Source organism: Nicotiana tabacum, chromosome 16 (assembly GCF_000715075.1).
Source record: "Nicotiana tabacum cultivar K326 chromosome 16, ASM71507v2, whole genome shotgun sequence".
NCBI lineage: Eukaryota > Viridiplantae > Streptophyta > Magnoliopsida > Solanales > Solanaceae > Nicotiana > Nicotiana tabacum.
Window position 1 is genome coordinate 51,836,608 of NC_134095.1, and position 26,191 is coordinate 51,862,798.

General features: G+C 39.1%; 1 protein-coding gene across 4 annotated transcripts; it reads left to right on the forward strand.

Moving 5' to 3' along the window:
- The first annotated feature begins 20,139 nt into the window (after positions 1–20,139).
- LOC107799632 (phosphopantothenate--cysteine ligase 2-like) lies at positions 20,140–25,895 on the forward strand. 4 transcript variants are annotated; one of them, XM_075232800.1, is made up of 10 exons: positions 21,083–21,526; positions 21,629–21,787; positions 21,890–22,013; positions 22,101–22,145; positions 22,227–22,312; positions 23,105–23,157; positions 23,259–23,318; positions 23,471–23,572; positions 23,847–23,966; positions 25,205–25,895. In XM_075232800.1, the coding sequence occupies exons 1-10, from the start codon at positions 21,514–21,516 to the stop codon at positions 25,442–25,444; spliced, it is 1,002 nt and encodes a 333-aa protein (XP_075088901.1). In that variant the 5' UTR covers positions 21,083–21,513; the 3' UTR covers positions 25,445–25,895. The 4 variants fall into 4 exon arrangements, with proteins under 4 accessions (XP_016478258.1, XP_075088901.1, XP_075088902.1 ...); XM_075232801.1 differs by having other exon boundaries at positions 21,629–21,784; XM_016622772.2 differs by lacking the exon at positions 21,083–21,526 and adding an exon at positions 20,140–20,488 and having other exon boundaries at positions 21,629–22,013.
- The last annotated feature ends 296 nt before the right edge of the window (positions 25,896–26,191 follow it).

The following is a 26,191-nucleotide window of genomic DNA, read 5'->3' on the forward strand; positions in this document are numbered from 1 at the left end:
GCCTCCATATTTGCATGAGGATAATCCATGCCTCCGTATTTGCATGAGGCTAATCCTTGCCTCCATACCTACATAAGGCTAATTCTTGCATCCATACCAGCATAAGGCTAATCCCTGCCTCCAAACCTGCATAAGGTTAATCCTTGCCTCCACATTTGCATGAGGCTAATCCCTGCCTCCATATCTACATGAGGCTAATATTTGCCTCCATACCTACATGAGGATAATTCCTACCTCCACATTTGCATGGGACTAAACATTGTCCCTCCTTGCATAAATATTGCTCTATTCTAGTATTATCTATTTGCTTTTCAATCGGGCTAAGCTCTGCCCTTCATTGCACAAGACTAAGCCTTGTCTTTGTAGCATCATATTATTGCATCTCATGGGCTGAAATACCGCCAACCTATCTGAAGGCGTCATAGTCTAAAAGGCATCATCCTCATAGCCGGAAGACACCATTCCATGGCCCGAAAACCTCTCAAATTTACGTATCATTATTCAAAGGCATCATGGTTCGGACGCACCATCTGCATGGCCCGAGAACACCATTTCATGGCCTACGAATCCCTCACTAAACAATTCATGACCCAAGATATCATGGTCCGAGGACGTCATCCTTAAGCATCCGAAGATATCCTTCATGGTCCAAAGAGAATCTGCATCATGTTTAAATTTTTGCACAAATGCATGTCTGTAGCATCTCTGTATCTGCGGGTGACCAACAAGCAACCGCTATCCTAGCAGGAGCGACCTCTCTCCAGTTCCTTCAAATTACCTCAAACCTAACCGTTCATCATAACTGCTCTTGCATCTCGTGTTCGTTCTTGCAATGACTTCATCGGTATATTCTGCCAATGAATCCAGAACTGCACATGGCCTGATTCCTATAAAACTAGGGATATGTAGGCAAATAGAGACCAGATTACAACCTCTATCTTTCAAAAACACCCCATTTGGTCAAAATTGGTCATCATTTCTTTACCCGAAAACTCTTTCATCCTTCCCGGATAAAGAGGGACAGTTGTTGATACCCAATTTTTCCTCACATATTTTAAACACGTATATATACTTTTAAAATAGTACATATGCAGTCATAAGCATGCATAAGAGTTTTTATAATTTTTCCCACAGTTTTAAAAGCTCAAAATCAATTTATTTCTTCTCTTTTATTATATAAATATCCAATAATTATCCTTCAAATTACTTTTGTTATGATTTGGCCATCTAAATTCATTATTTATGCCAACATAGTGTTTACATATTTTTAATGCATTTTTTGTAATTACATTTATATTTTTAGGCTAAATTGCACATCTTTGCAATAATAGCCCATACTAATGTATAATTACATTATTTATGCATAAAATGGTTTTTTATACTTTTTAAATTGTTAGATAAATATTTTAAATCATTTTAGTACACAAAGAAATTTTTTGGTATTCATTTATTATTTTTATGAATTATTTAGATTTTTAAATTAGCTATTTAAAATCTGGCCCTATTTTTATACAAATTTGACCCAATACTTAGCCCAATTTTTAACCTATACCTACCCAGCCCAAACCTTAACGCCCGACCAGGCCCCAATCTCATTTCAATCTCGGCCGTTGATCAAAGAGATCAACGGCCACAATTAGCCCCTTTTTTTGGTTCCAAACGACCCCCCCAAACCCTCTCATTTCTCACCAACCGCTGCCCTGAAATCCTTTTCCTCTCAAAAAGCTCTCAAGCCCTAACCCTAATTTACCCACATCGGCGGTCGTTTGTTGCCTTTCATGGTGATTCCCCACCACCATCAGGCCTATAATGGCATCTCTTACGTTGGTATTGCCATCTCTAAGGTCCTCCAGGGACCAGGGTCAGTTCGCTTGCATCTATGGCCCTTTCGCGCCTGTTTTAGGTTGTTCCGATTTGATTCTGAGTAAGATCTTCCTATATCTATGGGTTTCTAAGCTTGCTTCTTCACCTCTGTGTTGTTCTTCTCGAAACCCTAATTTCTTCCTTCTGAACTTCTTAGATTTGTACAGATTTGAGATGGTTTGGACCTATTTCATATGAGTTTTACAAGAACCTTTTAATTTTTTACAAGAATCGTCTGATTTTTGAATGATTTTTCATTCTTCTCTAAACTAGGGTTTCCAGAAATTTCTTTTTCCAAAACATTTGATAATTTTGAGTGTTTAATCTTCTATTTCCTATATGTTTTAACCGATTTTGTTAGGTTTGCTCTAACCTTAACTTGTTATAGAAAAAGCCCTAATTTGTCTTCATTTTTTTTGTTTGGTTTCTGAGCTACTTGTGTACTGACTTTGTCCTTGCTTTGGTTCTGTGATTTTTCTTTAGCCAATTAGATGTCTTGTGATTTTCTTATCCTAATATGCCTCTATTAAGTTTCTTGGTTCAACTTGTCTACTGACTCTATATGTCTATGTTCATTCTGACTATTCATGGTAAACCCATATTTTTCTCCTTAAATCAGGATTGTTTTGAATTTTTGATTTACCAATTTGCTTTGTTAAAAACTTTGTGTTGAGCCCTGACTATTCTTTTCTTGCCTATTTAGATTGTCTGTGATATTTGCTGACTCTTTACGTGATTTTCTCTTTTCATTAAACCTTGGACTATTTTGAAGTTCTTATTTTGGTTTGATTGAAACTCTTTCCTTAACAAAACCTTTGATTCTTACTGCTCTACTCGGTTTGAATGAACTTCTTACTTTAATTAGTTTTCTCTTGCCTGATTTGTTATTTATTGATTTTTGCCAATTATTTCCTTAATTGAACTCATGTTTATTCACCCCTAATTACCTGCTCTATACACAAGCCTTACTTGATTCCCTTCCTTAAATATTTGTCATGCTTTTATCATTGATTGATTATCCCTTGATTAAGGGGAAGACTTACTGATTTTACGTGTGTGACTGATTTTGTGAATTTTTCTAATTGCTACATATTTGATCCCTTACCTTATTTTGTTTAAATCTTGATTACTATATAAACTCCCTGTTATTTTAACTTCTAGACACGAACAACAGTTCAAAAACTACCACTTTTACACTCTAAAAAGGCTCTCTCTGCTCTCTTTGCTAATTGTGATCTTTGTTTTTCTAGACAGTTGCAAGCCAAGGCTGGAAATTACACAATACCTTTCTCATATCTTGTGTTTTTCATTCTTTAACTAGGTATGTTTCTGATTAATTTTAAGAATCAAAACCTATGTGTTTACTTACTACTTTAGCCCATATGGCCTAAGTCCATTCTTGCCCCTGTTTACTGCTTACCCAGCATGCCTAATACTGCCTATTCAAATTTGTAATTAGCATGTTTCCACTTTACTTACTTGTTAGCTATCTTGTTTAACATGTCTACATATGAAACTAAACTACTGTTTATCTAGCATGCCTAGACTCTGCCTTTGTGTAATTAGCATGCCTTCACCTGTTAATACTTGCTTAGCATGCCCATCTAAGACTTTGCTTGTTCTACCTCACTCCTGCTAAGTTAATTACTCTCCCTGGAATGGCTTTAACATGTTTCTGCTGTGATCTTTGTGGCATGACCTGCATCCTAACCTACTAGCTCTATATAACCTCTCAAATACTCTATGTATTCTGTTGTTTGTGTGTTCCATTGAGGAGTACTCTCTATGTTCCCAATTCCTTTTCCCTTGTGTGAAGGCTGATTGCCAAAGTACTCCCTAAAACTATTTGTTCTATGACTTCTGTTTTGATTGCAAAATTATTTCTTTACACTTTCCTCAAACTATTTTATCACTAATGGTTTTCAAAAATTCTTTTCAGTCCGAAGACCTTTCGTTTAAACTCTTTCAAACCGTTATACACTTTCATCTACTCCTAGAATACAACGTCCTGCCCCTCTGGTATGTGTACTGCTTATAGACCCTTGAGATCTCTTTGAACTATGGCATTCATGGCTGGCACTTTCACACTGCACATAAATCAGTTATTATTTGAGAAAGGTCTAGTTGTGAGCACTACCCGGGATCCTTGAGGTCCTTAGGGAACTCTGACACACCTAGACATGAAATTGGCTATGGAACTTTGGCATTTGAGACTACTGGAGGCTTAGAAATCATTTGGGCCTACCTCAGGCTCCCTATAGATTAATTTATATTCTATATATGTATTTTTATTCAATTCATTGGTCTGTAATAATTATTATAAACAAACATTGGGGTGATTAGTGAAAAAGGGAGGGTAGTTATATACTGTGGGTAAAGTTGGGTAGATACCATGCCTATAGGGTCCATGTTGATTCAAATGTGTTTGTTAGATAACATGCCAATAAGATCTGGTTTGGTTTAAATAAGTTCTGTTTGATTTACTTCCACACAATTAGAAGTCATGCCTATAGGATCTAAATCAGCTTTTAATAATTAGGCACCATGCCTATACGAGTTAAAATCATCTTTAATAGAAATCATGCCTACAGGGGTTTCACTTGGGTCAAATGAATTCTGTTTGCTTCACATTATGTTTGATTAGAAATCATGCCTATAGGACTTAAAACCAGTTTGGTTAGAAAAATCAATTTAATTCATGTTCATTATGAATTGGTTTAGTTAATTAATCGGTCCGCTCCTTTAATAAGTTTTCAACGCTGCCTTAATTAATATTACTAGAGAACATGCCTATAGGATCTAAACTGACGTAAAAAAGTTGTTTGTTGTTTCATTGCATTCTTAATCAATAATAGATATCATGCTCCTAGAATATCACTATTACGCGTCTAGGAAAGCCTGTAGGGCGACTAAAACCCTGTAAACTATAAAACTATGCCTTGTTATTTGAGACTGCTCACATTCAACAGGTTTAAAAGAATCAGTAGGCAAGTAGGATTCAGTTCTTCGACACTTTGGTCTTAATTCAATATTGTATAATCTCTGCTCACCTAGATATCATGTTCTAAGATTTTCTCTTAAATACTTGAAACTGTTATTTGATACATGCACTTACTTGTTATGTTTGTGGAGGTAAATGTGAGCCTTTAATTGTTCTTTTTAATGCAGTCCCAACTGTTTTGATTGACGCCTAGATTTTTCTCCTTTTAGTAATTTAGGATGGTCTAGAACTACCTAAATTAGAGGTCCTAAATACCTCCAGGGCCACAAGGAAGGGACGGGTAGTGCACGCATAGGATATTTTCAAGGTTAATAGAATGCTTTAGGCTATGACCAAGGGGAGGGAATTGGGTAGTAAGGATATGATGACTACGCGCTAATGTCACGTGTAGCCCCTCATTGAGGAGTGATTACCGGATATTGTGTGGGTATGATCCTGTAAGCTAAACAACCTAGGACCCCTCTTTCCCGACTCCCGTTGTTTAAATAAATTCCCTTTTCTTTATATATGTGCAACTTGTTCAAGCCTTTTCCCTTGTTTCATTACTTGAATCATACATGTATTTAGAATATGAAAACGTGCTCTTATTTGAGAATATGTGTCGAAATTGTTTATTTGTAAATGGACTAATTCTGTAATTTACATAGTTTAATTTCGGTCGGGACCCACTGTTGTGGACCGCGAAGGGTGCCCAACACCTTCCTCTCAAGGTTATTTCGAGCCCTTACCCTAATCTCCGGTAATGCAAACTAGTCTATGAGTTAATTGCTCAAAGTTCTCTAACACACCATCGACTCTTCAAACACCCAATTCCGAAAAGGAAACGAGTTATTTCCCCCCATGAATATCAAAACCCGGACTTTCCCGTCAAAAAGGGAAAAAGGGGGCGCGACATCCGCCGATCTTTTCTTTTGAGCTTCTGTCAGCATCTCGCGTATCTCACATGCTTCGTTCTTTTCCAAACCTTGATCATGAACCTAACTCTCTATCTTTTGATCTAGGATCATACCTTGGGTTTTACTATTTTGAATAGGAATCCCTTCCTGTTGGTCCCATGTAAGGCTCGTACCTGTTTTTACCGGACCTTTTTTCAAATTCAGCTTGTATTGAACTCATCCTTTTCATCTTTCAGAGACTGAATGATAGTATCTTCTTCTATCCGCAGCTTTGTGTTATATCTATTATAAATATCATTCCAAGTTATTGCAAGAAATTCTCGTAAACTTTCTTTGAGTCTTGTCGTGGCTTCCGAGCTTTTTTCATTTAGATTACTAGCAAAGGCCATAGCTACCCAGTTATCAGGTACAAGTGGCAACATCATCCTCCCACGTTGGAAGGATAAATGAATCTGCAAGCTCAGCAAAAGAATCAATAGAATTTTCAGGTAAAAGAGAGTACCATGTTAACGCTCCCTTCGTGAGAGTTTCTCCGAATTTTTTGACCAATATTAATTCAATTTCTTACTTGGTCAAATCATTACCCTTTACACCGGTTGTAAATGCAATCACGTGATCCCGTGGATCAGTTGTTCCATCGTATTTCGAAATATCGGGCATCTTGAATTTCTTTGTGTCACGACCCCAGTTCGTCCTCCGTGAACTGTCGTGACAGCACCTAGTCTCTACGACTAGGTAAGCCTAACAAGTATGGAAAATAAATCGAAAACATGCGGAAATATGAATTTAAAACCAAGAATAACCAAAAAAGAAATGATATATAAAAATGTCGCTCGGCATATACAGCACAGCATCTCAAACTCCAACAACACTATCCAAAACTCGGAAACTCACGAGAACAAAAGCTAGAGGAATACAGTAAAGTGCTCAAATCTCTAGAATATCTACATCAACAGTAAGATAGAAGAGCTAACACTACTGGATAGAATAAAGATAGAGACTCCTTGGTCTGCGGACGCGGCAGATGTACCTCGAAGTCTCAGAAAGATCTCCCTGCCTCAAGGGTGATAAGCCTGGGTAGAGGTACCTGGATCTGCACATGAAAAATATGCGCAGAAAGGGCATGAGTACACCACAGCGGTACTCAGTAAGTGCCCAAGCCTAACTTCGGTCGGGTAGTGACGAGGAAGGTCAGGGCCCTACTGAGGTTAAATAAAATATAAGGTTTAACAGTATGAAATAAAGCAGTATAATAAAGTGCAACAGTAAGAAAATATCAAAGAATGGAAGGAACAACAACAACTAGCACAAAGACCACAAATCACGGGAGAAGTACAGCTCAAGTCAGTAAATAACATCCGGGCACATTCCATGATACCGTCCTGTAGTCCCAATTACAAGTATCCAGTGGATTCTCCCAGGATACCGTCCCGTAGTCCATCATATGTATATATCTGAAGGATCTCCCGAGATCCCGTCTCGTAGTCCAACTATCAATGCGCGGGGATCTACCGGAATCCGATCCGTAGTCCCAAATGTAAATACCCAGTACTAGGGGAATCTACCGGGTGCATTCCCGTAGTTCCATATAACTATGCAGGGGGATCTACCGAGAATCTAACTCGTAGTCCCAAAGTAAACAGACAAGGGGGAGCTACCAGAATCCCACATCTGTAATCCCAATGTAAATACACAAACAACAGCATGAAGATATTCAGAATGGAAAATTCATATCAAGGCATCAAGTAATTCTAGCCTAGCATGCTGCACGGAGTTCAAGTAAAGAAGGTTGAACAAATAAGGCAATGGAATCAATTAGACATGCTTTCCTAAATTAACAACAGATTATTTAGCACAAGTAAAGAAAGCAGGAAAAGGAACATACTAGTAAATACTTAATGAAAAATGGATTTCTCAACAATTTGCACAAGTACGCACTCATCACCTCACGTATAAGGCATTTCAATTACCAAATATACCAATCCTAAGGGGAAGGTCCCCCACACAAGGTTAGACAAGCCACTTACCTCAAACCGGCTCAAAATCAACTCAAAACCACGCTTTTGCCACGAGTATCCGACTCCAAATGGCCCAAATCTATTCAATTAAATTACATATTGTAAATAACGCCTCAAGTAACTGATTCTATAATTAAATACTAAGTTAATACGCGAAATTAGGTAAAACGACCAAAATGCCCCTCGGTCCCACATCTCTGAATCTGGTAAAATTTATATTTTCAGAATTCTCTCACTCTCACGAGTTTAACCATATCAAAATTATCCCAATCCGATGTCAAATACCCAATCAAAACCCAATCTCTTGGTCTAAGAACTTTTCCCCCAAATTCTACCAAAATTCCAAAATTAAAGGATGGATTCAAGTGTAGATTCATGGAAATTAGTACAAACCGAGTAAGAATCACTTACCCAAGTTGCCCAGGTGAAAATCCCTTCAAATATCGTGATCTCCCGAGCTCCCAAGTCCAAAATATGTGTTATGGTCTAAACCCTCGATTTTGGGTTTTAAATTCTGCCCAGGGATTTCCTTAATCGCGACCGCGACATTAGCCTCGCGATCGTGAAGCATAAAATAGACTGCCCCTCAACTGACCCTATGCAATCGCGATGCACTCCACGTGATCGCGAAGCTATAACACTCAAACTCACGCGATCGCAACAATGACCACGCGATCGCGAAGCTATACCATACAGACTCATGCGATCGCAATCCTACTCACGCGATCGCGTAAAACAACTATGTCCCTTCCCCCAGTAAGCCTACGCGATCATGGTCCCTTATACGCGATTGCGAAGAACAAAATGTCTACAACAGACCTGAAGCAAAATCTGCAACTTTTTCCAACTTGAAATGATCTGTTTAACCAACCGAAACACACCCGAGACCCTCGGGACCTCAACCAAATGCACCAACATATCCTAAAACCTTATTCAAACTCGTACATATCTTCAAAACACCTCAAACGACATCAAATCAACCAAAACACATCGGATTCAAGCCTAAATTTTAAAAAATCTTCCGAATTACGTTTTCGATCAAAAACCCAACCAAACCACCACCGAATGACTTAAAATTTTGCACACACATCCCAAATGACATAATGGAACTACTGCAACTCTCAGAATTCCATTCCGACCCTCAGATCAAAATCTCACTAACGAACCGGAAACTTCCAAAATTCAACTTTTGGCATTTCAAGCCTAATTTAGCTACAGACCTCCAAAACACAATCTGAACATGCTCCTAACCCCAAAATCACCCAAAGGAGCTAACGGAAACATCGGATTTCCATTCTGAGGCCGTCTTCACACTCTTCCAACTACGGTAAATTTTCCAACACTTAAGCTCTCATTTAGGGAGTAAGTGTCCCAAAACTCTCCGAAACTCAAAACCGAACATCCCGGCGAATCAAATTAGCAGAATTAAACTTGGGGAAAACAGTTAATAAGGGATCGGGGCATTAATTCTTAAGACGACCGGTCGGGTCGTCACATCCTCCTACACTTAAATATTCTTTTGTCCTCGAACGAGTATAGAGACATACCTGAAGTAGTGAAAAGATGAGGGTAACAGCTTCGCATATCCTGCTCGGTCTCCCAGGTCGCCTCCTCGACCGGCTAACCCCGCCACTGAACCTTTACCGATGTAATGTTCTTTGACCTCAACTTTCTGACATGCCTATCCAATATAGCCACTGGCTCCTCAATATAGGATAGATCCTTGTCCAACTGGAATGAACTGAAATCCAACACGTACAACGGATCACCGTGATACCTCTGGATCATCAAAACATGAAATACCGGGTGAACTCCTACCAAGCTGGGAGGTAAGGCAAGCTCATAAGCAACCTTCCTAACACGCCTCAATATCTCAAAAGGGCTAATAAACCTCGGACTCAACTTCCCTTTCTTCCCAAATCTTATAACGCCCTTCATAAGCGAAACCCGAAGTAGAACCCGCTCTCCAACTATATTGGAAACATCCCGAACCTTCTGGTCCGCATAGCTCTTCTGTCTGGACTGGGCTGTACGGAGTCTATCGTGAATCACCTTAACCTTCTCCAAAGCATCCTGAACCAAATCTGTGCCCAATAGCCTAGTCTCACCCGGCTCAAACCAACCCACCGGAGATCTACACCTCCTACCATATAAAGCCTCATACGGTGCCATCTGAATACTGGACTGATAGTTGTTGTTGTAAGCAAACTCTGCCAATGGCAAGAACTGATCCTAAGACCCTCCAAACTCGATCACACATGCACGGAGCATATCCTCAAGAATCTAAATAGTGCGCTCGGACTGTCCGTCCATCTGAGGGTGAAATGTTGTACTCAACTCTACCTGAGTACCCAACTCGTGCTGAACGGCCCTACAAAACCGTGATGTGAACTGAGTACCTCTATCTGAAATAATGGAAACAGGAATACCATGCAGACAAACAATCTTCCGGATATAAATCTCTGCCAACCGCTCCGAAGAGTAAGTAGTACACATAGGAATGAAATAAGCGGACTTGGTCAGCCGATCCACAATCACCCAAATAGCATCAAACTTCTTCAATGTCCTTGGGAGTCCAACTACAAAGTCCATGGTGATCCGCTCCCACTTCCACTCCGGAATCTCTATCTGCTCAAGCAACTCACCCGGTCTCTGGTGCTCATACTTCACCTATTGACAATTGAGGCACCTAGCTACAAACCCAACTATATCTTTCTTCATCCTCCTCCACCAATAGTGCTGCCTCAAATCCTGATACATCTTCGCGGCACTCGGATGTATGGAATGTCGCGAATTATGGGCCTTCTCTAGAATCAACTCTCGAAGCCCATCAACATTAGGTACACAAATCCGACCCTGCATCCTCAATACCCCATCATCTCCAATAGTCACATCTCTGGCATCACCGTGCTATACCTTGTCCTTGAGGACAAGCAAATGAGGGTCATCATATTGCCACTCCCTGATACGATAAAATAAGGAAGACCGAGAAGCCACGCAAGCTAGAACCCTACTGGGCTCCAAAAGATTCAATCTCACAAACTGGCTGGCTAAGGCCTGAACATCCATCACCATAGGCCTCTCCGATGCTGGTAAATATTCCAAACTCCCCAAACTCTTCGCCCGACGACTCAAGGCATCAGCCACTACATTGGCCCTGCCCGGGTGATACAAAATAATGATGTCATAATCCTTCAACAACTCCAACCACCTCCTCTGGCGTAAATTTAGATCATTTTGCTTGAGCAAATGCTGCAAGCTCTGACGGTCAGTATAAATCTTACAGGGAACCCCGTATAAATAATGGCGCCAAATCTTCAGGGCGTGAACAATGGCAGCTAACTCAGGGTCGTGAACATGGTATTTCTTCTCATGAATCTTCAACTGTCTGGACGCGTAAGAAATCACCCTACCATCCTGCATCAATACCTCTCTGAGGCCAATCCTCGAGGCATCACAATAAACTATATAAGATCCTGAACCTAAAGGTAATATCAAAACTGGGGCTGTAGTCAATGCTGTGTTGAGGTTCTGAAAGATAGCCTCACACTCCTCCGTCCACTGAAATGGAGCGCCATTTTGGGTCAATCTGGTCGTAGGGAATGCAATCGATGAGAACCTCTCCACAAAACGACGGTAGTAACCCGCCAAACGAAGGAAGCTGCGGATCTGTGTAGCTGAGGATGGTTTGGGCCAACTCTGCACGACCTCTATCTTCTTCGGGTCCACTTGAATACCCTCACTCTATATCACGTGGCTTAAGAATGCCATCGAATCCAACCAAAACATATTTCGAGAACTTAGCATATAACTTCTTCTCTCTCAAAGTCTAAAGCACAGTCCTCAGGTGCTGCTCATGATCTTCCCGACTCCGGGAATACACCAGAATATCATTAATAAAAACAATGACGAACGAGTCAAGATACGGCCGAAACACACTGTGCATCAAATTCATAAAGGATGTCGGGGCATTGGTCAGCCCAAATGACATGACAAGGAACTCGTAATCGACATACCGAGTCCTGAAAGCAGTCTTCGAGATATCTGGTTCCCGAATCTTCAACTGATGGTAACATGAGCACAAATCAATATTAGAAAACACCTGTGCGCCCTAAAGCTGGTCAAATAGATCATCAATACGAGGCAAAGGATAGTGGTTCTTCACTGTAGCCTTGTTCAACTGGCGATAATCAATACACATACACATAGAACCATCATTTTTCTTCACAAACAAGACAGGAGCACCCCAAGGTGAAACACTAGGTCGAATAAAACCCTTATCAAGCAATTCCTGTAACTGATCCTTCAAATCCTTCAACTCAGGAGGAGCCATACGATACGGAGGGATAGAAATGGGCTGAGTGACCGGCAACAGATCAATGCCAAAATCAATATCTCTATCAGGCGGCATATCAGGAAGATCAACTGGAAATACATCGGGATAATCTCGTACTACAAAGACTGAATCAATTTAAGGGGTATCAACACTGACATCTCTCACATAAGCTAAATACGCGTCACACCCCTTCTCAACAATACGCTAAGCCTTAAGGAAAGAGATAATTCTGTTGGGAGTGTGATCTAAAGTACCACTCCACTCAACACGTGGTACACCTAGCATAGCCAGCGTCACGGTTTTGGCATGAAAATCAAGAATAGCATAATCGGGAGACAACCAATCCATGCCCAAAATAATATCAAAATCAACCATGCTGAGTAACAATAAATTGGCTCTGGTCTCAAAAACAAGAAGAGTAACCAAACACGACCGATAAACACGGTCCACAACAAGAGAATCTCCCACATGAGTAGAAACATAAACAGGGGAACCCAAAGAATCCGGGGTACACCCAAATGTGGAGCAAAATAAGAAGACACATAAGAGTAAGTGGAGCCTGGATCGAATAGAACCGATGCATCTCTGTGACAAACCAGTATAATACCTGTGATGACAAAATCGGAGGCAACAGCCTCGGTACGGGCAGGGATGGCATAGTATCAAGCCTGGCCTCCCCCTCTATGGCGACCTCTACCTCCCCGACCTCCACCCCTAGCTGGATGGGCAGATGAGGTAGCAGCTCGAGCTATGATCATAGCTTGAGAACTCTACGGGGCAGGTTGTAGCTGAGAAGTCTGTAAAAGTGCACCCCTCCCAAGTCTGGGGAAATCCCTAACCATATGGAACGTGTCACCACACCCAAAATAAGCTCTGAGAGGACATGGTGGCTGTGACTGGCTAGGGCCAAGTCTGCTGGACTGGCCTCTGAAAGCACCCCGCGCAGGAGGTGCGCTAGATACCGTTGGTGCATAATAAGGCTTATAAGATCTAGGAGGAGCTAGAGCACTGTTGGCTGCTGGCAGAGCTGAATGAATAGGGTGACTCATATAACCCCTACCATGACGACCTGCAGCTGGGGTACGGGCACCATAATAATGGCCCGACTCTCGAAACCTCTTGGCCTCCCTCTCCTCTCTCTCCCTAGCATGCGTACCCAATCCTCCTATCAATGCTCACCACCTGCTGATAAGAAATGTCCATCTCCAATTCACGAGCCATGCTAGATCTGATGTTAGGAATAAGCCCCTTAATAAACCGGCGAACCCTCACACGAACAGTAGAAACCAAGGCTGGCGCATGCCTAGCCAATCTGGTGTAACAGACAGTATACTCTGAAACAGTCATAGCACCCTGGCACAAATGCGCAAACTCTGTGCGCCATGCATCCCTGAGGCTCTGAGGAACAAACTCTCTCAGGAACAGGTCTGAGAACTGGGTCCAAGTCAGTGAAGCAGCCTCGTTTGGACTATCTAACTCATAGGTGCGCCACCACTCATAGGCGGCTCCCCGAAGCTGGAAAGCAATGAAGAAACCCCCGCTCGATCCTGATATACCTATAGTGCGAAGAATACGGTGACACTCCTCTAGAAATCCCAAGGCCTCATCTGATGCTAGTCCACTGAATACCAGAGGATCATACTCTTTTAACCTCTCAAGTCTCTGCTGCTCATCCTCTGAAGTAGCTGCCCCATCCTCGGGCTGAACTAGCACTGCAGGCGGTGCTGGAATGATCTATGGGACCTGCTCAACATGCACTCGCTGATCAGGAGTGCGGGCGGTGGGAGTCTGTGCTCCTCCCCCGGCCTGGGATGTAACTGCAGCAAGGGAAAGCAACCCTGTTTGAGCCAAGGTGGTGTATATACTCATGAACTGTGCTAGAGTCTCCTGAAGAGCTGGAGTAGTAGTAGCAGTAGGCGTATCGGGTGCCTGGACTCCGGTTGGATCTACTGGTGGTACCTCGGTGGTAGCTCGCACAGGTGCTCTTGCTGTACCACGGGCACGTCCTCGGCCTCTACCCCGGCCCTGGCCTCTGACGGTTGCAGTAGGGGGCGCGGGTGCTTGATCATCTTGAGTAGCATGTGTCCTCACCATCTGTGAGAGAATAGAAGACAGAAGTTTAGAATTGTAATGTCAAAATATCGCACGACAAGGAAATCAAATGAAGTGGAAATTTTCCTAACAGTTGCATAGCCTCTCGTAGATAAGTACAGACGTCTCCGTATCGATCAGCGAGACTCTAAGAAACTGGCATGTGTTCCGTGACTCCTATGAACCTAGTGCTCTAATACCAACTTGTCATGACCCAAGTTCGCCCTTCGTGAACCGTCGTGACGGCACCTAGTCTCTACGACTAAGTAAGCCTAACAAGTGCAGAAAATAAATCGAAAACTTGCGAAAATATGAATTTAAAACCAAGAATAACCAAAAAAGAAATGATATATAAAAATGACGCTCGTCATATACAGCACAACATCTCAAACTCCTACAACACTATCCCAAAACCCGGGAACTCACGGGAACACAAGCTAGAGGAATACAGTAAAGTGCTCAAATCTCCAGAATGTCTACATCAACAGTAAGATAGAAGAGCTAACACTACAGGATAGAATAAAGATAGAGACTCCTTGGTCTGCGGATGTGGTAGATGTACCTCGAAGTCTCCGAAAGATCTCCTTGCCTCAAGGGTGATAAGCCTGGGTAGAGGTACCTGGATCTGCACATGAAAAACATGCGCAGAAAGGGCATGAGTACACCACAGCGGTACTCAGTAAGTGTCAAGCCTAACCTCGGTCGGGTAGTCACGAGGAAGGTCAGGGCCCTACTGAGGTTAAATAATATATAAGGTTTAACAGTATGAAATAAAGCAGTATAATAAAGTGCAACAGTAAGAAAATATCATAGAATGGAAGGAACAACAACTAGCACAAAAACCACAAATCACGAAAGAAGTACAGCTCAAGTCAGTAAATAACATTCGGGCACCTTCCAGGATACCGTCCTATAGTCCGAATTACAACTATCCAGTGGATTCTCCCAGGATATCATCCCGTAGTCCATCATATGTATATATCTGAAGGATCTCCCGGGATCCCATCCCGTAGTCCAACTATCAATGCGCGAGGATCTACCAGAATCTGATCCGTAGTCCCAAATATAAATACCCAGTAATATGGGAATCTGTCGGGTGCATTCTCGTAGTTCCATATAACTGTGCAGGGGGATCTACTAGGAATCTAACCCGTAGTTCCAAAGTAAACAGACAAGGGGAGCTACCGGAATCCCACATCCGTAGTCCCAATGTAAATACACAAACAACCGCAAGAAGATATTCAGAATGGAAATTTCATATCAAGGCATCAAATAATTATAGCCTAGCATGCTGCACGGAGTTCAGGTAAAGCAGGTTGAACAAATAAGGCAATGGAATCAATTAGACATGCTTTCCTAAATTAACAGCAAGTTATTTAGCACAAGTAAAGAAAGCAGGGAAAGGAACATACTAGTAAATACTTAATGAAAAACGGATTTCTCAACAATTTGCACAAGTACGCACTCGTCACCTCACGTACAAGGCATTTCAATTACCAAATATACCAATCCTAAGGGAAAAGTCCCCCACACAAGGTTAGACAAGCCACTTACTTCGAACCTGCTCAAAATCAACTCGAAACCATACTTTTGCCACGAGTATCCGACTCTAAATGACCCAAATCTATTCAATTCAATTACATATTGTAAATAACGCCTCAAGTAACTGATTCTACAATTAAATACTAAGCTAATACGCGAAATTAGGTAAAATGACCAAAATACCCCTCGGCCCCACATCTCGAAATCTGGTAAAATTTATATTCTCAGAATCCTATCACTCTCATGAGTCTAACCATATCAAAATTATCCCAATACGATGTCAAATACCCAATCAAAACCTAATCTCTTGGTCTAAGAACTTTTCCCCCAAATTCTACCAAAATTCCGAAATTAAAGGATGGATTCAAGTGTAAATTCATGGAAATTAGTCCAAATCGAGTAAGAATCACTTACCCAAGTCGCCCAGGTGAAAATCCCTTCAAAAATCGTGATCTCCCGAGCTCCCAAGTCCAAAATATGAGTTATGGTCTAAACCCTCGATTTTGGGTTTTAAATTCTGCCTAGGGATTTCCTTAATCGCGACACGCTCCACGCGATCGCGAAGCTATAACACTCAAACTCACGCGATCGCAACAATGACCACGCGATCGCGAAGCTATACCACACAGACTCACGCGATCGTGTAGAACAGCTCTGCCCCTTCCCCAAATAAGCCTACGTGATCGCGGCCCCTTATACGCGATTGCGAAGAACAAAATGTCTGCAACAGACTTGAAGCAAAATCTGCAACGTTTTCCAACTTGAAATGATCCGTTTAACCACCCGAAACACACCCAAGGCCCCCGGGACCTCAACCAAATGCACAAACATATCCTAAAACCTTATTCAAACTCGTAAAAATCTTTTAAACACCTCAAACAACATCAAATCAACCAAAATACATTGGATTCAAGCCTAAGTTTTCAAAAATCTTCCAAATTACGTTTTCGATCGAAAACCCAACCAATCCACCACCGAATGACTTGAAATTTTGCACACACATCCCAAATGACATAACGAAACTACTGCAACTTTCAGAATTCCATTTTGACCCTCAGATCAAAATCTCACTAACGAACCGGAAACTTCCAAAATTCAACTTTCGGCATTTCAAGCCTAAATTAGCTACGGACCTCCAAAACATAATCCGAACACGCTCCTAACCCCAAAATCACCCAACTGAGCTAACGGAACCGTCAGATTTCCATTTCGAGGCCGTCTTCATGCTGTTCCGACTACGGTAATTTTTCCAACACTTAAGCTCTCATTTAGGGACTAAGTGTCCCGAAACTCAAAATCGAACATCCCGACGAATCAAATTAGCAGAATTAAACTTGGGAAAAATAGTTAATAGGGGATCGGGGCATTAATTCTTAAGACGAACGGCCGGGTCGTCACACTTTGGAATTGATAAAGGAGCAGCACTTGGCTTTCAAGGTTGTTGAGAGTATTTATTCATATCTATTCCCTTGATTATAGGCGGCACTCCAGGTATCTGCTCTATGCGATCGCTCTACTCCCTGAGTTGTTTCTTCAAAGTTAGTACTAAACTTTGTAAATTAGAATTAACTAGGTTACCTGACCCTCCGTCACGAGATTCGTTAGGAGTTCCTCCACTGCCTGAGTTAATGAGTCCTGAGCAAGGATTTTCTACGGTGTTGTTGTTTAGAGTTGGCGTTGGTGGTACAACACATGGTAGCTAGTTAGCAAAAGCGTGAAGAGCATTACTGACTTATTGGGCGATTAATTTTTTCAAAGCTTCATCAATAGCTTGATTATTTTCGAACTACTCATTCATATTTGATTCATATCCGTCAGGAGTCCCCTCTCGGGATTGTCGAGGAGAGTTTCGTTGTGAGGGAACTGGAGTTCCTTCATCTTGTTAATTCTCCTGATGTTGCCGATTTTCTTGGAGTTGTAAATTTGGTTGGTTGTTGTCGTTTACATTTGACATGATTGTTTTGACAAAAGAGTCGATTTAGAAAGTAAAAGATTATCAGATTCCCGGTAACCAGAAAATAGGAATTTGGGTCAAAGCCTATTTAGAAGAACTCGGGTTACTGATAATCAAGTAGAAAAATAATTATGTAATGAAAAAGAAGAATTGAATTGAGAAGTAGCTGAGTAAGCAAAATAAAGCAATGTAAATCAGAATATTCCAATAATAATCTGTGTCCCTATACAAATGTTATTTCTCTCCTTTTATAGTTATTTCTAAGTACTATGTTTCTTTACTCTCATAATAGAGCCATTATGAGCAATTAATGGCATTAATGTGATGTTATAATTGGCAATCGTAACTGTTTCGTGAAGATTCTATAACGTTTTTCATCATTGATGCTCATTAATTACAGATAATACGTATCTGTACTTTTTGCTAACTAGGTTCATTCCTCCGATGTCTCTTCAAATCATCAAGAGATCCGAGTAACCGTTCGTAACCGTTCCTTCTTGTTTTTTTGAACCTTTGCCCGTACCTATTAAGGCTCGCGGCTATTTGAATACTCTTTGCCAGCTATCATTCTTCCATTGGTCCACGTATTTTGATATTTCAGCACATAATTAATTTCAAATGTTAACTCGATTTTTCCCAATACAGTTCTTCCATCAGATGCATTGTAGGAAAGATATAATGTGTAACTTCGTATTGACTATTGTATTGGTCTTTATGAAAATGAAAAACCGATTCGAGAAATTTCAGACACAAGTGTTCAATGCCGTTTGGGTTTGTTTAGTATTGAATTGAAACCAATTTTTTTTTCTTTAAAAAAAGATTCTTCTTCCGATTCTTTCACTGAAACAGTGATACAAAAAAATAAGGAAAAGGAAATGAGAGAAAATCGTATAGCGTATCTCGTCCTACGATAGAATAAATACTACTACTCCATAGGGTATAAGATAGTATATGATTATCTGTATCGCGTTTGTTTTTCCCTAAACTGAATGTGGAAGAAATTAATTTTAACATTGTAAAAAGCTACGAAGATAATTCTGTGTTAATAAACCAACCAATTTCGTGAGTATTGAATGCAATTTACTATGGCACCGTAATGGATGGATTTTTCTTATTCACTTCCATTATTTTTATTTCAATTTGAATGAGGCCATTCACCTTCATTGCCTTTATATTCCATCTATGATACCGTAATGATTTTCCCAAATTTAAAATGTAATTGATTTTTGATCGGGTTTTAATGTGAAAAAGGATTAACTACACACAATTGCTAATATGTTAAGAAAATTAGTGAAAGTTCTCATAATAGAAAAATTCATAAAATATACAAGTAAAACTGAATGAGCTACCATATATATCACCTCGAGAACAAGTACAACAAAAGTTAAATATTTTTTTCCGTTTATGTGATACTATTTTCTTTAGTTTATTCTTAAAAAGAATGAATTAAACTTAAACATCTCATTTTATCATTAATGATAAGATTTTATAGCTATCCAAATATTGTGATATATTTAAGATCATGTGCTTCACAAGTTACTTTTTTTCTTAAATTTAATACCGTTAATCAAATCGAATCACATATATGAAATGGATAGAGTAAATTACTCTGAGTAATAGTTGTTTCGATATCTTAAAGAAGCAGGTATTTTAGAAAGAAAAAAAATTTCGCTTAGACCTCAAAAGGGGGAAAAAATCATGAACGGACGCCAAATATCAAGGCCGGCTAAGGCCACTAAGGCGATGGTCTTAGGCCCCCAAAATACTTTGGGCCCCAAAATCTACAAATAATATGTATAATATTTAATAATTATACACTATTAATAGAATTTGTGATTTTTTTGGTTAAAATAATTATAGCTTAAAGTTTTACGCATCTTAAATTGTAGTTATTAGTTGCTTCCTATGTTTAATTCGTCCCAAGTTAAATCTATTTACTTACAATGTTAATTTAGAATAAATTTTTTTTATTCTTTGAGTGCCTTTGTAGATATTTTTTAAGCTACTTTAACAAGTAATCATTAAAATTCGTCCTTAATATCGAATTACTCTTAAAACATAGTACTTATTATACTATTATTTGTTTAAACTTATATTTGAAATTAAAAGTGCTAATAGAAACTGCGTAAATAGAAGAATACTCTAATTGACAAATTCAATTAAGTAAAAAGTTTTAATCAATTACCGTTAATAATTTCTATATTAGTTGTCTCGGTTGAAAAAGCTTTTCAAAGCTAAATCAATAAAGTTCAACATGATAATATAAGAGAGATTAAACAAATTGGTTAGACATTGGCAATAATTAAAACTGATTATAACTTCTTTAAATTTCGATAAATTATAAGAGAAAAAATAATTAAAAAAATTAAAGGCCTCACTTTTTGTCTTCGCCCTAGCCCATCGCCCTAGCCCATATTATGTCGAGCCGCCCCTGCCAAACATTATTTGCCATCGATATTTCCTAGAATTTTTGGTGTGAACTCCCAAAGTGCAGATCAAAACCATTGATATCTTTGATAAATCCGTATAAAACATATTGCTTAAGCTTGCTTATGCTATCTAATTATCATATTTTTGACAGATGTAGGGGTGAACATTATTTTCACGCTTTTCTTTAAACTAACAAAAGGCATATTGCCGGCAAAAGCATACCAAACGGTTGCCGGAAACTAGCTGCCATTAATTATTTAGAAATAAGAAATGAATAAACGAATATTTATAACTCCATTTGTATTTGCCGCCGAATTCTCCAAATTCAGAAATTCTTCTCAACTAACTTCCGGAAAGGTAAAACCCCAGTTCCTCAGTCCAAATTTTTTGGGGTATGAATATTGGGTTTACTGAGCTGAGGTTGTGCACCAGTTGATTTTTTTTGCACTGCCTTGCTTCTGCTGTTTTTTCAAATCTCTGTCCTTGGAGCAATGATAAAGTTGTCTTCATCACGCGTTGGATGTTTGCATCAGGGTCACACTCCTTGTGTACGGCCCTTCCCGGACCCCGTGAATTCAGGATGCTTCGTGCACCTGCCATTCTTTGTCTTTCAATCCCTATCCATTCTTTTTGTTTTATTGTTTCTTAACGATTTGGGAATATCAAAGATTTTGGGTATTCAGATTATGCAAGTGTTGCAGAAATTTTCCAAATTTAGTGTCTTTCTTGATCAGGTCAATCTGCATCACATTCCTTGATATTCTTAAATTGCTTTTATGTAGTATTCACCCATAATTTTTTCCTCATTTGGAAATTTTGATGTGTGATGCAGTGACGGAGCCAGAAATTTTATCAAGGGGATTCAAAAAATTTGAACGTGTGACCCATATCAATTTTTGGACTATCTTTGCCACTACAAGTGATTCAAAAGTTATTCAAAAGTTAATATATATACGAAAAAATTGTTTTTACCCTATTTGCACAGCACAATTTTCCATAAGACGATTCAATTGAAACCACTTCCTTGGTTGTGGCACCGCTTCTGATGTAGGAATAGATAAATTCTTTTTAGGGAAACGACTATTAAGAAGTGAACTTGTTAGGCATGCTCTATGTATATGTTGTGTGGCAACGATTCTCTATTTTTATTCAGCATTTCAGCTTTTACTGGATTTTTTGAGAAATGAAAAATATTGGTATAATCTAAATTTTGAGGAAAGATATCAAAGTGTTGTTAAAGCTCAATCCTTAGATCTAAAGCCTTGGTCTAGTTGAAGTTTGACGTGCAGCATGTGTGTTTCATTGCCCGTTATCGAGTGATTGCATCATGCCGATGAAATACTATTCCACTGCTTCCTTTACCAGTTAATTCGAATACAGATATGGATCTTAAGGGTCAGCGTTATCTTTGATCGAGATATTTTTTCTGACTGATGATTGGTTATATGACCGCTTCTCAAGTCTTTATCTTCTTAGCTAAATAAACCATCTTGTCAGGTTTTGGCATGGATGCAGTTGATGATGCTGATAAGTTACCAGAAACAGCAATAAATGAAGTGACATCCTTCTTTGAGTCAGCTCCACCGCTGACGGATGCTGCTGAAACTGAAATATGTTTGAAGGAGTTCGTTGATCGCAATACCTCATTATCAGGCAGTTATTATTTCTTTAAAAATCAACATCTCATAGTTTTTAGCCTTTTAATTCTCTTTTCTTCAAATATAGATGCTAGACTTTCTTTTGTGTCTCCGTGTTCAGTAAATGGAAAAGCAAACAGGGTGGTGTGTGTGACTTCTGGTGGTACAACTGTTCCTTTGGAAAAGCAATGTGTTCGTTATATTGACAACTTTGCTTCCGGTCATAGAGGGGCCGCATCCACAGAGTATATCACGAATATCATGCTTAGATGCTTTGTTTACATTTGAGCTCTACATACATTTGACATTCAAAAATGACAATGGAACTGCAGATACTTTTTGAAGGCAGGTTATTCTGTAATCTTTCTCTACCGAAGGTCTGTAATCAAGTGCCAAGTTAATTTATCTGATTATCGTGGTACGTTGATTTTAGAGTAGTAACACCATGAGATATGCAGGGGGGGCTGCCAGCCATTTTGTAGTTTGCTGCCGGATGACCCGTTGCTAGAGTGTTTTACTGTAGCTGATGATTCAATTATTGAAAGTACGTAGTTTTTATACTTTCATGCTCAGTATTGTGGCACATGTTACTTCATATTTTCTGCCTTTTAATAGCATGTTCACAAGGAATTCCCTGTAAACTTCGTAGGTCCACATAAATAATAGTCAAATGCTCAACAGCTCGTCATACTTCACTATATAGAGGTGCAGGTGAATCATAATGAAATAGATGGAGGGAATCATATTGTAAAGAAAGTCAGAAGTTAGCTCATTACGCCTCAATCCCAAACTAATTGGGTCGACTATATAAATGCTCTATATCTATTCCACCTTATTACTGCCTTTCGTTCCAATATTAATAAATAATTCGTCCTTTAAGGCAATTAAAAGATCTCTAAAGGTAGAGATTCTCGTAATCTCACACCTATCCCTACACATACAAGTCTTAGCTTTGCTAAAATGATTTCTGCAAACACCAGAACTAGTGTAAGTGAAATGAATGATAACCCGCAATCTTAACTTATTGGTGTTGACTATGGATCCTCTGTTAGCTTATGAGAATCATAAGATAAAGGAAAAGCAAAAAGAAGGAGATCCTCAGTTGGGAATGAAATATGCTCCATGTCCCCTTATTAATGTATATTTTTCACCTGGTGGAGTTTGCAATCTAATTATTGACTAGCTTGATCTTCCTTTTCCTATTTCTCAATGCTGTTAAGTTTACTGGGAGAGATCTTACCACCATTGTTCTGAGTATTTTGAATCCCAATTGATTTTGTCGACCAGTTTACACTTTTCAGTCTAATGACCATATTTCTGTTGCACTGGTTTTCAGTGGATCCATTGCATGCCGAAACAGTGAAGAAAGCCATTACTGAAACTCGTGCTGTATGAATTATTACTTATTGATCATTTTCTTCCTATTTGTTTGATCTAAATACTATCTTTATTCATTTTGAACAGACACTGTAAGAATTTAATAATTGCAGGCAGTTGCTGATGGCATCCTGTTGAAACTTCCATTTACGACAATTTTCGAGTATTTGCAGGTTTCTTTTAATATATCAGTGAAATCTGTTTCACTGTAAAATCAATGTGAATTGTCTAAACTTCAACTTCAAATAAGCTTCATATGAACTTCTTTAGCATGCTCTGCGGAGGCCAGTAGCACTTTTATTAATGTTATGTTTGTTACTGGCAGATTCTTCAGCTAATTTCTGCATCATTGAGGGGCCTTGGGCCTAGTGCTATTTTCTATCTTGCAGCTGCCGTTTCTGATTTTTATGTTCCATGGGAAAGCATGGTAAACATTTATGTTCTTGAATATAGCTTCTCCTATTTTGCATTTGCTTTGGTTGTATTTGCGTTGGGAATGGATGGATTTAGTGCTTTGTGAATTTTACTTGTCCTTCTTTCTTGCGTCCCATTGCCCCCCCCCCCCCCTCTCTCTATATATATATATTGCAAATGGTAGTTATATGACATGTTTGAATCGACTTATAAAGGAGAAAATGGTACTAGATCTATTTCCTCTAAATGTGCTGCTATCTTTTTTACATGTTAGCTCTTTTTCACAGGCTTTACATAAGATCCAGTCAGCATCTGGTCCTCTGGACATGCGACTCGCCCAAGTACCAAAGATGCTTTCAGTGCTTAGGAATGAGTGGGCACCGATGGCCTTCTACATATCTTTCAAGGTAGGTGATCATCTTGTATGGTTTGGTAAAATTATGAACTTTAACAATGCTGTGCTTTGTCTTTTGAAAAGAAAAAAAAAAGGCACTACTTATGAAGAAGTGATGACTTGACAGGAATCCTGAATTTCTAACATCTTTTATATGTGAGTGTGTATATGTATGGCGTGTGTTGTGCCAATTTTGTATTATATATGTGTACGTATTTTGCTATTTAAATTCACTTGTCAAGATGAACTCAAAAGACACCTGAAATGATCCACTTCATGGAACTTCCAAGATCGAAGTCAAGTTCCCTGTATCTTAGTTTTGCAACTACAGAAATCTGCTTTTGAGCTGTTTTTAAATGTTTGACTCACTTTTTCAAGTTTAATATTTTAGATCTTTCACAAGTTACAACAGTTGGAACTCGTTAAAGAATTTATATTTCGGTATATAATGTAAACTTTTTTCTGTCAAACCAGCTGTACTTATGGAGTCTAATATTTAAAAATATTTGTACCATTATACAATATAAAATGTAGAGTTAGTTCAGAGTACCTCCTCAATGTGTTTCAAATCTATTTGTGTCGCATAACTGAACGGAAAAAGCAAGGTTTTTGGTATCAGGTTCTGCAATATTGGGTCTTTGTTGGGTTTGGATTGGATTAGTCTTGTTTGGGGTGGGTTTTTTTTTTTTTTGGGGGGGGGGGGGGGGGCGGGGGGGCATGATTTGCTCACATCTATATAGAATGTTGTAAAGTTGCTAGCCTAATCTTGTTTTGCAAATGCTTATGCTTTTGGAAGGACCCCAGAGGCGGATACAAGATTTAAACTCTATGCGTTCAACTTTTAAAGTTTTTTGCTTTGAACCCATTATACTTTTAAAGTTATGAGTTCATATATACTATTTGTTGCAATTTTAGTGAACCTTTACACATAAATTTATGTTCCGCGCTGAAAGTAAGATAAACTCGGTACCAAAGGGCTGGATGCGCCCCTACTTACCCCATTGAGTTAGTAAATATCTGTACATATGTTTGGAAAAATATAAGGTTAATCAGTTTACAGAAATAAGATGTCAGAAGTTCGTTTATTTGTCCTTGAGGCACCTAATATGCTTGTCATTCTTTGGATGAGATAGGCCTCTTTCTGCAGTTAGTCTCGACAGTTTTTGTCATCGAATCCATTTGTTGTTTTAATTTTGTTAGGAAGTTCTTCATATCATTTCGTTACTAATTTTCACATCTACTATTTGGCAGCTAGAAACAGATAAAGATATCCTTTTAGCAAAGGCTGATATGGCCCTCAAAAAATACAAGATGCATATGGTGATAGCAAACGAACTTTCAACCCGTAAAGAGGAAGTTATAGTTGTGACAGAGCAGGAAAAGGTCACAGTTCGCAGGGACAGCACTCAGGCTGGGGCTGAGGTTGAGTGTCCATTGGTCGAGCTTGTTGTTGATAGACATTCAGCATATATCAAGAAGGTTGATGCATGACCACTGTATGGGGCGCAATTGTATCAATGGCTATTTATCAATTAAATATCGAGTTACAAGGATATTTCTGAAAGCTGACATAGTGTAACCAGTTGTTTAAAAAAATGCACTCTGGCTCTCCTGAAAAGGGGGAAGGAGAAGAGACTAGTCCTGTTTAGTTTGTCTTATCTTTGATCGAAAATCTGGTTTTTATTTCTCTTTCTTATTGTTTGAATAAATTCATGAAAGTAAATGCAGCTATGCACAACATATGTAATTTTCTCTAGATGTCATGTGGTGTCTGTTATTAATGATGCCAGCACTTGAATATTATTGGGATAATTTGCAAAAGTCTATAGTATATGTATTGTCTATCTCTAGTACTATGTATACCCCAAGACTTTGGGACGAGTCCTCCAATTTGAGCTCAATTTCTTGTAATCAACTATGCCCTAGATTGGTTTGCACCATTTTACACAATGTAATCGAGGCTAAGGTTTATGTCCTCCTCCGTGTAATTATGGGAACTATGATATTTTTTCACTAAAGTCATATAACTTTGTTTTCTCACACAAAAGTCATAAAACATTCACTATTTTACTCAAAAAAGTCATAGTTAACTGGCAAAGACAATTCTTCGGTAATTTTTTCGTATTTTACCAAATTTTTTTATTTTTAAAATTCAATTTAATAAATTATGACTCAATTGAAATAGGAAATTTTACCTCCTATAGCAAAGGCATACACTCTATTCAGAGGTGGATCCGG